Source organism: Miscanthus floridulus, chromosome 6 (assembly GCF_019320115.1).
Source record: "Miscanthus floridulus cultivar M001 chromosome 6, ASM1932011v1, whole genome shotgun sequence".
Classification (NCBI taxonomy): domain Eukaryota; kingdom Viridiplantae; phylum Streptophyta; class Magnoliopsida; order Poales; family Poaceae; genus Miscanthus; species Miscanthus floridulus.
In genome coordinates this window covers 123,698,345-123,710,233 of record NC_089585.1, presented here as the reverse complement: position 1 = coordinate 123,710,233, position 11,889 = coordinate 123,698,345, and the positions used below count along the sequence as shown (strand labels likewise).

General features: G+C 50.4%; 1 protein-coding gene and 1 pseudogene across 1 annotated transcript; both read right to left on the bottom strand.

Annotated features, from left to right (window-relative positions):
- Positions 1-346: 346 nt before the first annotated feature.
- LOC136461166 (uncharacterized) lies at positions 347-942 on the bottom strand (annotated as a pseudogene).
- A 350-nt stretch (positions 943-1,292) lies between these two features.
- On the bottom strand, positions 1,293-3,545 carry LOC136459428 (uncharacterized). Its single transcript, XM_066459283.1, has 5 exons — positions 2,995-3,545; positions 2,540-2,887; positions 2,119-2,443; positions 1,904-2,011; positions 1,293-1,798 (listed from the first exon to the last, which is right to left on the bottom strand). The coding sequence occupies exons 1-5, from the start codon at positions 3,205-3,207 to the stop codon at positions 1,695-1,697; spliced, it is 1,098 nt and encodes a 365-aa protein (XP_066315380.1). The 5' UTR covers positions 3,208-3,545; the 3' UTR covers positions 1,293-1,694.
- Positions 3,546-11,889: the final 8,344 nt, after the last annotated feature.

The window sequence follows — 11,889 nt, the reverse complement described above, 5'->3', positions numbered from 1 at the left end:
GGAGCACAAGGCACGAGAATCACCTGAGCCGCCAGATGCCCCACCTAGAGTCCCTAAACCCTAAGCTGATCTAGTAAGGGGGGCGTTGCCAGTGACGGGAAGACCGCCACCGGCCACCGCCGCTTCTGTACTGCCGCCACAGCGTCCGCGACTTCACCGTCGGACTTCACTGCGCCACCGACAAGCACCCCATGGCAAGCTCGTCTTCTACAAAGACAGCCGATGATTTGCACCTACGTAACACCCCCTGTTTCTCGCACTAGCATGTTCTAGAATTTGCTATTCAACCAGATGTCAGTATATATGCTACGGGGCAGTGACCCTGTCAAGTCTTATCACGTTCGTTTCAAGGCCACGGAAGGAAAGGCGTTCGTCTGGCCAAAAACGAAAGGAGTTCGGCTGCCTGTGTCGATGAGATAAAGGCGTTCGATGGCCTGCTCAGCTTGACCGGGTCGGCGCGCGGGCAGGGCAACAGCACAAACGACCAAGAGCAAAGAGGCAAAGCGCCAGGCCATCCGCGCCGCGACGGGACGACAGCAACCGGCCATCCGCTGCGAAACGGAATCTGGGCCAGACGCACGCCGCCCACGCACCTCTCTCTCCTCGTTGCGTCGAGGGCCACGGAAACTGGCGGCCTCGCTCGCTCTCGCATGGACTGGAGAGGGACCAGCGAAGAAGATTCAGAGCGACCTGCTGGGGGGGTAAAACTGAACCTGCGGACCTTGCCAATAAAATGCAGGAAAATTTACGGGGAGTTCACAGGCATCGCTGTCCGGGGCCGGGGGGGGCCGGCCTGGGGGAGGAGGGGGACAGTGACATGGCGGCCACGGAATAGCAATGCAAGATCCCGGGCCCGGAGGCCCGGCCAGAGCCAGATTCTTTGGTGGCAGCTGACCCGTTAGCTTCGATGGCAACGAGTAAGCCAGAATAAAGGAATCACATGCCGCCAAGTTAAGCAACTTGACTTCATAAACTAGACTTGTTCAGGGGGGTGGGGATAGCGAGAGCGGGAGAGAGCTCAAGAAGTAGACTGCAACCAACCACCTGTTCTGTTCACCCCTCTTCTTCTTCCTGCACTAACGATAACTGAATCATCGAACCACACTAAACCGATCACTCCAACAATCATAAGAAAAAAATGAAGCCGCAGCCAAAACTAACAAAGTGATAGTACTCTAGTACGAGTATCTTTCCTGAAGACGGCGATTCCTTACCCTTGAAGCAACGGGAAAACAAAAAGGAGCAAGAAAGAAAGCCTGATCCGTTTCTGCACATCAACACCAAAACAGAAAAAAAAGGAAATATGGAGCTCTTATTATTTCTTGCTTACACTGACATCTCTTTCACAAACAGACTGCTGATGATTTTTCTTGGGAACCAGCTAACCATCGGAGTAGTTCTCCAAAAGCGCCCACTTATTTCCTCCCCTAACGACCTGCGAAAGCCATGGATTTCGCTCTTGTTCATCGGCTCCCATCCATCACCAACCATCATCCCCAAAATAACCAATATATCACCCGCACAAAAGAACACCTAACGCTGATGATGCATGATGGATAATGCTACCACCGCTGCCTCTACTTCTAGCCTAACACCTACCTATTGCTAGCAATAGCAATAGTAAATTTTTTTCTTGAATATGACCCGTTAATCTGGGAAGGGATCATCTTGCAGCGGTGGCGGGATTCGGCGCTTCAATACGTCCATTCCTGGGGGAGATTCACCTCGCGGGAAGAGGCGCCATGGAGCTGGGACGAACGAGCCGCCAGCAGAGCGTTGCTCCGACTCACCAGTGCATCTGAAGTAAAAACACACAAGAGGAGCATGCAACTGTTAGCGCCATTCATTCATCAGACCAGCCAAGCCACATTAATGAGCAAGTGTACTTAAGGAAAGTAATTACCGTGATCAAGAACGAAACCGCCGGGGTAGATGGGACGGGCCCCGAGGTCCTCGACGTTGAGGTTGAGTGCCTGCACGACGCGCGCCGGGAGAAGAACAGGGGAGCACGCTGTTCACGGCCAGCATGGTAATAAAAATCGGTTAACATTCTTAAAGAATCCACCAGTAGACCAGAAAGGCATCTGTAATCGGTGGGCGCGGTGCCGGTGCGCTTACCTGGCTTCTTCTTGGGCTCGGCGGGGGCGCCGGCCTGGCGGGGGATGAACACGCCGGTGCCGGCGCACTCGCGCTTGGCGCCGGGAGGGGTGAGGAAGAGGGCGCGCATACCCGCCGGTGACGCCGGCGGTTGCTGCTGCTGCTGCGACTTCTGGAGCGGGGGCCACGCGGACGCGTTGAGGACATTTGGCGCCGGCGCTCCGTACCCGGCGGCACCGGCACGATGAGACCCAGCAACACGAGTGCCCCAGGCCGCCGCCGTAGCGACGGCGAGCTCCCGCTCCCGCTGGTGCTTGAGAAGCTGCTGCTGCTTCAGGGCATTAAACTGCAGTAACAGAACCACGCCGAGGAAAACGGCATCAGAAACCAAAACAAGTGTCCGAGTCTGTGCGTCGCCGCAATCTACGGCGGAGGGACTCACTCGAGCAATTTGAATCCGGCGCTGTTCCATCGAGTTATTCGGCTGAGAGTGGTTGGCACCCGCAGCCTTCGGAGCCTCGGCCGGCGCAGAGAGCTTCTTTGCCGGCGGCGGCATGACGGGCTGTCCTTGATTGGCGGCCGCGTTCGTTGGCACGGGGATGCTGGTTGTGCGCAAGCGGGCCACCTGGCCGGCCGCCTCGTTCAGCAGGTCCCAGGGATCCGCCGGCGCCTGCTCCAGCGGCGACGACGGCGGCGAGCTGACCTGCGACGCAGCGCCGTTCGGGCTGTCCTCCCCGGAAGCATGCAGGCCGCACAGAATCGACTGCGGCGAGCCGGCCAGCACTTCCGCCTGCCACACACACGAGAAAGGGGGAAAGGAAACGATCAGAGCTCCGCGAAATTCGAAACCGGAAACTTCCAAACATGGCACCACAACAGAAAAGGCAACCAACCAACCTTTGCAGGGGAACCGTCGCCTCCTCCTCCCTTCCCGTTGCCGACGACGAGCCCAGCCACGCGGCGCGAGAGGCCATCCACTCCTTCCTCCTCGTCGCTCTCGCTCTTGGCCGCGACCGCCGCCTTCTCCTCCTCGGAGAAGAAGTCGTCGTCCAGGAACTCGTCGGGAAGCCAGAGCTCCGCGCCGCCAGCGGGCGGGCACTCCTCCGCCATTCCGCCAAGGAAGGACACGCCACTCTACATGCTTGGACGGACCGGGACGGCCACGAACCCGAGTAAATATAGCACGCCTGCCCGGTACGCTAGCCAGAAATTGCCGCTGGAGGAAGAAATAATAATGGCCAGCACGGACACGATGATGGCTCCTCCTGCCCTCCCTCCCTAAAACTCCTCCCCTTCTGCTTTGTGTGAGAGATGAGAAGGTAGGGGACCCGGACGGCAAAGCCCCAGGGATATCAGATTTTGCTATCTGCCCCAGCCAAAGACGACGGACGGGGAGGGAGCCAGCGAGAATGTCGAAGGGAAGGACGGCGAGAGGGCCTTGCGGAGGTCAAACTACTCCTACCGCTCTAGAAGCGCGGGTGGCTTATAAAGCGCGCCCAGGGGAGAGAAACGGGGCTTATCGCGAGATTGGATTAGCGGCGGGGCGTGTTTTCGTGCTTCTCGCGCCGTCTAACTCGTGTGGTTAACTAAACCGGGCGGGGGCGTCTACTAAAATGGCTTCCATTTTGTGAAACGAGGAACAGGGAGAGTTTCACCTCCTGTTTCTCTTTTTTCACGGTTGTTGCTCCTATTTGTGGCATTGGCATTGGTTTCATATGATGAGTGCTCTTTTCATATTGTCTGTCACCCGCCAACAGCTCCCATCCTCCAATGTAAAAATGGCAGTTCAACGAACGTTGACAACACAGCACCATTGGTTAACAAAGGAAAGTTCGTATTTACACATGAGCACTCAATCATTACCAAATCAAGTAAAACGGTCGGATTTGATGTGGGAAACACAACTTGCGAACTCAACGAAGGTCCATGCCCAAGCAAAATAAGTATATGGGCATAGTGTTGATTAATATGGTAAAATTTGGCCAACGTGAAAGAGAGGTAAAACTATGAAATATTGCTAAAAAAACATATTTGAGTTTTCTTTTATTTGTTAATAATTTCTATCGCGTGAGCCGCTTGAACACAAAGTATGACAGCATAAAAGATGTAAACCGAGGTCTTTATGAATATTGTCGAAACGTAACATGCACATTAACGCACCACCTAATGCTCGGCTAGAGACGGTGAGATGAGTCTAGAAGTCAGATTGCGGACCAATATAATAAAATTCCACTAGTGTGAAAGATAGGTAAAGCCATATCATATTGCTTAAAACAGCATCTCTGTGTTTTCTTTTATTTATTATTACTTTCCATGGCGTGAACCGCTTCAACCCAGAGTACGACAACACAAAGGATGTAAAGCGATGTCTTTGTGGATATTATCGAAACGTAACATGCATATCGCCACACCGCCTAATGCCCTGCTAGAGATTATTAGATGAGCCTGGACTACAGATCAATATCATAAAATTTGGCTAGCGTGAAAGATAGGTAAAGCCATATCATATTGCTTAAAACAGCATCTCTGTGTTTTCTTTTATTTATTACCCCTCCGTTCCTTAATATAAGCCATATAATTTTTAGCACCAATATTAACGCACGGCTTGGAAAAGGATGTGAGACCGAGGAAAAAAAGAAAAATCAGGCCATCTTCTCTCTCCCAATCAGATTGCTTCCTAAATCTAAGGGATTGGTTGGGGCATGTGCTATGTACGGGAGAAAGGTTTCCAAACTAATCGGCGTGGGAGCTGATACGTACCTATATTTTGGAATTTTCTTTAGAAATCTATATGGCTTATATTAAGGAACGGATGGAGTATTACTTTCCAAGGCATGAACCGCTTCAACCCAGAGTATGACAACACAAAGGATGTAAAGCGATGTCTTTGTGGATATTATGGAAACGTAACATGCATATCGCCACACCGCCTAATGCCCTGCTATAGATTATTAGATGAGCCTGGACTGCAGACCAATATCATAAAATTTGGCTAGCGTGAAAAGAGTGGTAAAACCATAAAATATTGCTAAACACCTAATGCCCGTCTAGAGATAATCAGATGAGCTTGGAAGTAAGACTGTGGACCAATATCGTAAAATTTGGTTAGTGTGAAAGAGAGGTAAAACCATGAACTATTGCTACAAAAAAGGGTATCTTTTTTTATATTTTATTTTTTATTAATTTTCAAGGCATGAGTCGCTTCAACACGAAGTTCGACAGCAAAAAAGATGTAAAGCGAAGTCTTTATAGATGTTGTTCAAACGTAACATGCACATCTAAGCACCGCCCACTGCCCGGCTAGAGATGATTAGATGAGCCTGCAAGTAAGATTTGTGGACCAATATGGTAAAATTTGGCTAGCATGAAGGAGAGGTAAAGGCATAAAATATTGTAGAAAAGACATCTCTGTGTTTTCTTTTATTTATTAATAATTTTCATGGTGTGAGCCACTTAAACACAAAGTACGGGAAAAATAAAGGATGTCTTTATGGATGTTATCGAAACGTAACATGCACATCTACGCACCGGCTAATGCCCGGTTAGAGATGATCACATGAGCCTGGAAGTAAGATTGAAAGTGAATCTCATAGTCGCACTGCTAATGTCTTTGTGTATGTCTGCATGGATGAGGCACCGCGATATAGCCTAAAGCTCGGCCAAAGACTAAAGATAAGGGGCAAAGAGTTGCTCGATGCTAGGGATGGCAACGTGTTGGATATGCTGCGGGTGGAGAGAAAATACCGTCAATGGTTACATCCACAAAAATATTGTTGGGACGGATGCAATTAAAAGGGCTCCTGGAAATGGATAGAATGGGTAGAATTAAAAGGACATGCAATTCTATATCTCGCAGATTAATAAATTTGTCAAAAACCCAACTCCATGTCAGTTCCCAGGGATAGATACACCAAACCTAATCTTCCTGCTCATCCTACACAAGAAACAATGCAAACAACTACGGTAATGGGCGGTGGCTTTCCATTCTTGACTTATAAGCACACAGATTAAAAGATACGGCCACCATGTTTGAAGTAAAAATGCTATCACGGACAAGAAAACAAATCGGCAAAATTAAACAAGCACCTCCGTAGATGAATCATCAGGAAATTAATAATTTGACACGCTTGGAATAAATTCTGGTACTATGTAGTAATAATCTTTTGTTAGCACGCCTCAAATTTTGGAAACGGATTTGAATCCGACGAAGAGAGAAATCGAAAAGATTAGTTCAATGATGAGTAGCACGAACAACACGTACATGCCGGCACACGCACCGCGCAGGCACGTACCAGCGCGTCCATGTCGGCCCGTAGCGCGACAATGGGCGTGGCGGCGCCAAGCGTGGCGGCAACGTCTGTGTGCGTGACCAGGTGACGGAACCCGACACCCAGGGCGTCCAGCTCGTCGTGGGCGAGGCGCGTGTAGGAGGAGAGCTTCACGTCGAGGTCGACCTCCAGCTTGCGGGCCTCACGCCGTAGGTCCTCCCACTCGGACTCCTGCAGCTCCAGCGCCACGGCCGCATCCGACGATGACGACATCATCTCTGGCTCCGGCACCGGCACCGACGAAGTGCGAGATCCAATCCGGTAAGGGGTCCGGGGTTGCTTGTGACGCGAAGAAGCGGGGAAAGTGGGGAGTACCTCCGATCTGGATTCGGTCGCGGGGCCGTGCCGTCGTGGGGAGCTTTGGACTCGCAAGGAGGGTGGGTGCGGCCGGCGTCACGGCCAGCTCCGGGCGGGTGCGGCGGCGGCGCGGCCAGCTGCGGGTGGGCGACAATGGGGATGTGGGCGGAGGAATCACAGGAGCGGTTTCCTTTTGTGCGGCGTGGACTCGCGGTGATCGCAGGGGGAAGGCAGACCGAGGGAGCGACGGGTGTGGGATTACAGGGGTGGACAGACGGACGAAACAAAATAAATGTCGCACAAAAATAATATCTAAATTTTGTTCTTTTTAGTTGTAGGAGACTAGTTTGAACATAAGCCTATTACCGAGAGTACGCACGCACAGAGCGTACACAACAATTAATCTGTATATGTCAGCATGTCACACACACGAGCTAGAGTAAAGAATCTGCTCAATGCGCTGAGAAGCAAGATTTGAAGGCATAATATCAAATCCTGAATAAGTGCCCTGATAAATAGTTTTGTCAAAATATGCTAGTCACTCGACTGATATGGGAGCCCCGTGTTTGCTTCCAATTAAAATGGGTTTCTGGATCATGCCACCGCGATCGAGAATCAAGGAAACCCCGTGAAATGTCTTATGGTACCGATGACTCTTTCCACCACGTAAGACAAAACCACTGCAAGATTAAACCAGCACTCGCATTTTTCATGTCGCGGGCCAGAGGCTGCAGGCACGATACTTGAGATGGCACTCTGTGTAACCCTAAGGCGTATTTTGAGCCTCATGATAAATATTTTTATTCACTGTGTGAGATGAGCTAGAAAGAAAGATTGTGGGCAAATACCTAGATTGCATTTAGGACATCTATAGAAATCTTGTTTAAAATGTGCACTTCCATTCCTCGAGTATAATTTATGCTTGTTTGGATCTCCTTATTTAAAATGTATCCATTAAACTTTAGACCACTTTAACTCTTGAGACTCCAAATAAATAGTCTAAAATGAAGTTTAAATTGCAGCTCACGCTTTAAATATATATTAGTCCGTTAGATCATAAAAGTGAGTTAAAGCGGTCTAAAGCCCAATACTTAAATTTAACAAGCTAAAAATTAGACCATGTGATTCAACCAGACCCTTTGAGCTTCGAATTGTTTCTTCGTTTTGATAATTTTCTCTCCCGCATGGAGTTCCATTGCAGCGGACGAAATATTTTGGCCCCTGGGGCACCAACAGACTGAACGATGGTGATAATACATGAATAATAATCAGAGCCACAGAGGCCTAGGATTGCCGCGCCGCTGAAGTGGCTCAAATCAGCAAATTCTCGGACTCTGTTGATCTTGTCTAACCATCCGACGTGGCAACAGGAGATTGCCCCATCTGTCTGGTGTTCTCCGCAGCACGAACTGGCTGGCTCGTGCCGTGGCCGTCCCTAAGACCCTGACTACCTGGCGCCGGCGCCATGCTTCTCGCATCATCGTGCCACAACCGCCGGGCTGGCTGGCTCGTGCCGTGGCCTGTTTGTTTCCTGGAGTGGGTAACGCGCGGCCGCGTTGAGCGAACGCAGCTCCGGGGACGTGTTCGCGATTTCCCACCGCCGAGTTCAATTTTTCGTGTTTCGTGTCGCGGGCGGCCGGCCAACTCGCGTCAGACGCGGAGCGTTTGGCGGGCTGTTTTCGTGTTTGCCGCTCAATCGCGCCGCAGACGCGGAAACAAACAGGCCCTTACCCGATCGCCAATTCGCCATGCATGCTTCCCACCGCTAATCATCGGTCGGCATGCGCGCGGTTCCCCTCTGCGTTCTCGCTGGCGAACAGAAATAGCATGAGGCACCTGCATTTTTGGGGGATAAAGAAACATGGAGGTGGAGGCAAGACGCCGACAACGTCGGACGCCCCGCGCACGTACTTTTGCCGTGATCGTGCTCCGGGTTAACGGCAGTGGTGGCTAATCGCGGAAGCCAAAACGTGGCCGGCGTGCGTGCGTGGCCGGCAGGGGTAGGCAGGCGCGCCGCCGACGTGCGCTCCAAACCTTTCGCTCGGCGAACTGGGAATCCGGAACCATGGTCTGGGTGCAAACAATCTGTAGGTTAGGGAGAGGGTGGTTGCTAGACAGGTCAACAGAACAGCGATCCCAGGCTCGCGACTCAACGGCGTTCTCAAAGAATCTGTAGGCCTAGCACGTTGTTTTCTGAGATGTAGGCTTGCTTATCGAGGGGACGAGAGGAGACAGAAAACCTTTGGTTCAGACGAAGGAGACCGTGCGCACGGGTCGCCAATTTTTTTAGCCGTGCGAGGAGGGCGCGACTTTTCTTTGTCGAGCATGGGCTCTGTTTCCAGCACGTCGAGCGTAGCACGTCGGGGCGGGCCTGGTTGTTTTAGCAGACCGTGCCGTTCCCGGGCCACTGCTCAACAACAGGGGAGCCTCGTGCTTGTAAAACAACAGCAACAGGCATGGATGGAGCCATGGAGGATGCCAGCCAGGATGGTGCCGCACTGGATCTGGTCGGGGTTTACTGGCATTTGTCACCAAACCGGCACGCAAGCAGCAGGCTCCCCCGGCACCGGACATGGCACCCCTCACCGAGCTGGAGAAGTGTCGACCTATTGCTGCGGGCGCGCACAATTACGGCACTACACCGGGCGCGTTGCGACTTTCGTACAAAAAAATCCACTGCTGCGTGTCGCGCGCAATCTACAGTATTTTTTATCATAACAATTCACTTTGAGCTGGTTTATTAGCCGGCTTTAATACCAGCCGAACATGCCCAAACAGCACCGCTCCACGAATGAATGATGAAAACGGATCGGTACCTTTGTTTTTATATTTTTGTTTGGATTCGGATTCGGATATTGTCAACCATGCCGGATATAATATGATTAGATGTTGACATCATAAATATACGATTTGATTATTTGGATACGAATACAGTATCGAATGTTGAATATCTAGACTCAGATATGGACAGATCTGAACTACTCTAAATGAATTCGGTCCAAAATACGATCGAAAAATATCAGTAGCGTTTTCACCTCCAGTAAAAAGAGATCGTGTACGGTTTGACTGCCGCGCTCACCGACTACTGGTGTACTAGCAGCTCTGCTGCACGCTTGTGTACATACCGCGGGGACTGCTTTCCCGCCATCGTCGCAGCTCCGCTGCACATCCGGAAGTTGTTTCCCGCCAAAACTTCTGGAACCTGGCATCAGTACAAGGGGCTGAAGATAGGAAAAGTTGAAATGGTATGGTATTATTGTTTTTTTACTTGCATATCCATGCTCAAAAGCTGTGCATGCCTCTGCTCGTTTCATTAATTTGACACTCTCCCATCCGTGCTCACTGCTTCACGGCAAAAATGCACGCATTTAAGGTCGACGAGGTACAGAAAGGAACGGCGTTTTCCTGGGGTGACGAAAGTGCTTTTTTAAAAAACAAAACAGTGACGAAAGTGCTTTGACCCGGCTCCCTTTTTCAGCGAGGCTGTGCTCAGCCCGCCGGACGACCTGACGCCATTTGGCATTCCCAGTGGACGACCCTCGACGAGCAGACAGCAGAGAGCAACGTGCCAACGTTCACTGGCACGGAGTACTTCGAAATTTGAAGGACGCCGGCGCCAACTTTATCTTTTGCCAGTTCGCCACGCTCCCCGCCGGCCACGAATCCGATGGCGATGGCCGTCTCGTCTCGTCTCGTCTGCCATCTGGGACAGCGATCGCTCGAAGCAAGTCAAGGCTCAGGCCGTGTCTCCTGCTATTGTCCTGTTCTCCACGGTTCACTGCCGTCCAGGTGACATACCTGCAGCCTGTTCGGTTTGAGCTGAAACAATCCTATATGATCGTGGATTATTACTGTTAGCTGGTTTGATGTGAAAGAAAATACTGTTCTGACTGAAAATTTACGATAGTTTACGACTAAGTGAACAGGCAGCTGGAGTGCACCATGGACACCAAACCTCAGGTCCGCCAAGAAGAAAGCCGGTTCATGACGCCGACTCGGCAACTCTACTCTACTCCTCGAGTTGTTTTCATCACACTGTATCAGTGTCAATGTATCATCAGGCACTCGCCATGCCGCCGATTTCCAAGTACTCGTGCCACCACCGCACCACGCGCCCGCGAAATGAAAAAGAAACCATTTGGTTCGTGTCGACGGGCGCTCGCCGTTATACAGCAACGGTACTCCTCCTACATTCCTTTGAACTGATGGCTCTCATGTCGTGCACATGCCTGTGGTGTGACGTCCGTCCAAGTGACTGACTGATGGGGACGTGGCGTTCGCTGTGCGGGCACCGCCGCTGTCGTCTCTCGCGGCCGCTGCCCAATCGACCCCCGAGACAACTGGGTCCAGTTGTTTGCAAAAAATTTTACAAAATTTTTCATATTTCACGTCACATCGAATATTTAGACGCATGTATGAAGCATTAAATATAAATAAAAAATAAAACTAATTATACAGTTTAGACGAAATCAACGAGACGAATCTTTTAAGCCTAATTAGACTATAATTAGATACTATTTACCTAATAACAACAAAAACACTACGATAGCCATTTTGTAAAATTTTTTCATCTAAACAAGGCCCTGACGTCCTGACCTCAGCCCATGTTTAGGCCTCTTTTGTTGCCAATTTTTTTTTGCGCATTATCCATCACATCGAATCTTGTGGTGCATGCATAAAGTACTAAATGTAGACGAAAAAAACTAATTGCACAGTTGAGTGAGAAATCGCCAGACGAAACTTTTGAACCTAATTAGTCCATAATTAGACACTAATTGCCAAATACAAACAAAAGCGCTACAGTTGCAAAAATCCAATTTTTTTTTATCTAAACGGGGCCTTAGTTCCGACCCAAAATCTCAAAAAGTGCTACAGTTCACATCGAATGTTTACGGCTCGTAAATGGAGCATTAAATGTAGACGAAAAAAACTAATTGCACAGTTTGGTGGGAAACTGCGAGACAAATATTTTAAACCTAATTAGTTCATATTTGAACACTAATTGCCAAATAAAAACAAAAGCGCTATAGTAGCCCAAAATTCCAACCTGCTAAAACTAAACACGGCGTCAACGCAACGCCGGCGGCGAGTGTCACGGAAACGGGACGGTCGCGGTCGTGTCGTGGCCCCCACGACGCCACTGTTTCCTCGCCGGGCGAAGAGTCGC

Coding starts and splice junctions, on each gene's coding strand:
- LOC136459428 (XM_066459283.1), bottom strand. CDS start 3,207: ATGGCGGAGGAGTGCCCGCCCGCTGGCGGCGCGGAGCTCTGGCTTCCC. Junction 2,888..2,994: donor GCGACGGTTCCCCTGCAAAG/GTTGGTTGGTTG, acceptor TGTGTGTGGCAG/GCGGAAGTGCTGGCCGGCTC. Junction 2,012..2,118: donor CGAGCCCAAGAAGAAGCCAG/GTAAGCGCACCG, acceptor GGCCGTGAACAG/CGTGCTCCCCTGTTCTTCTC.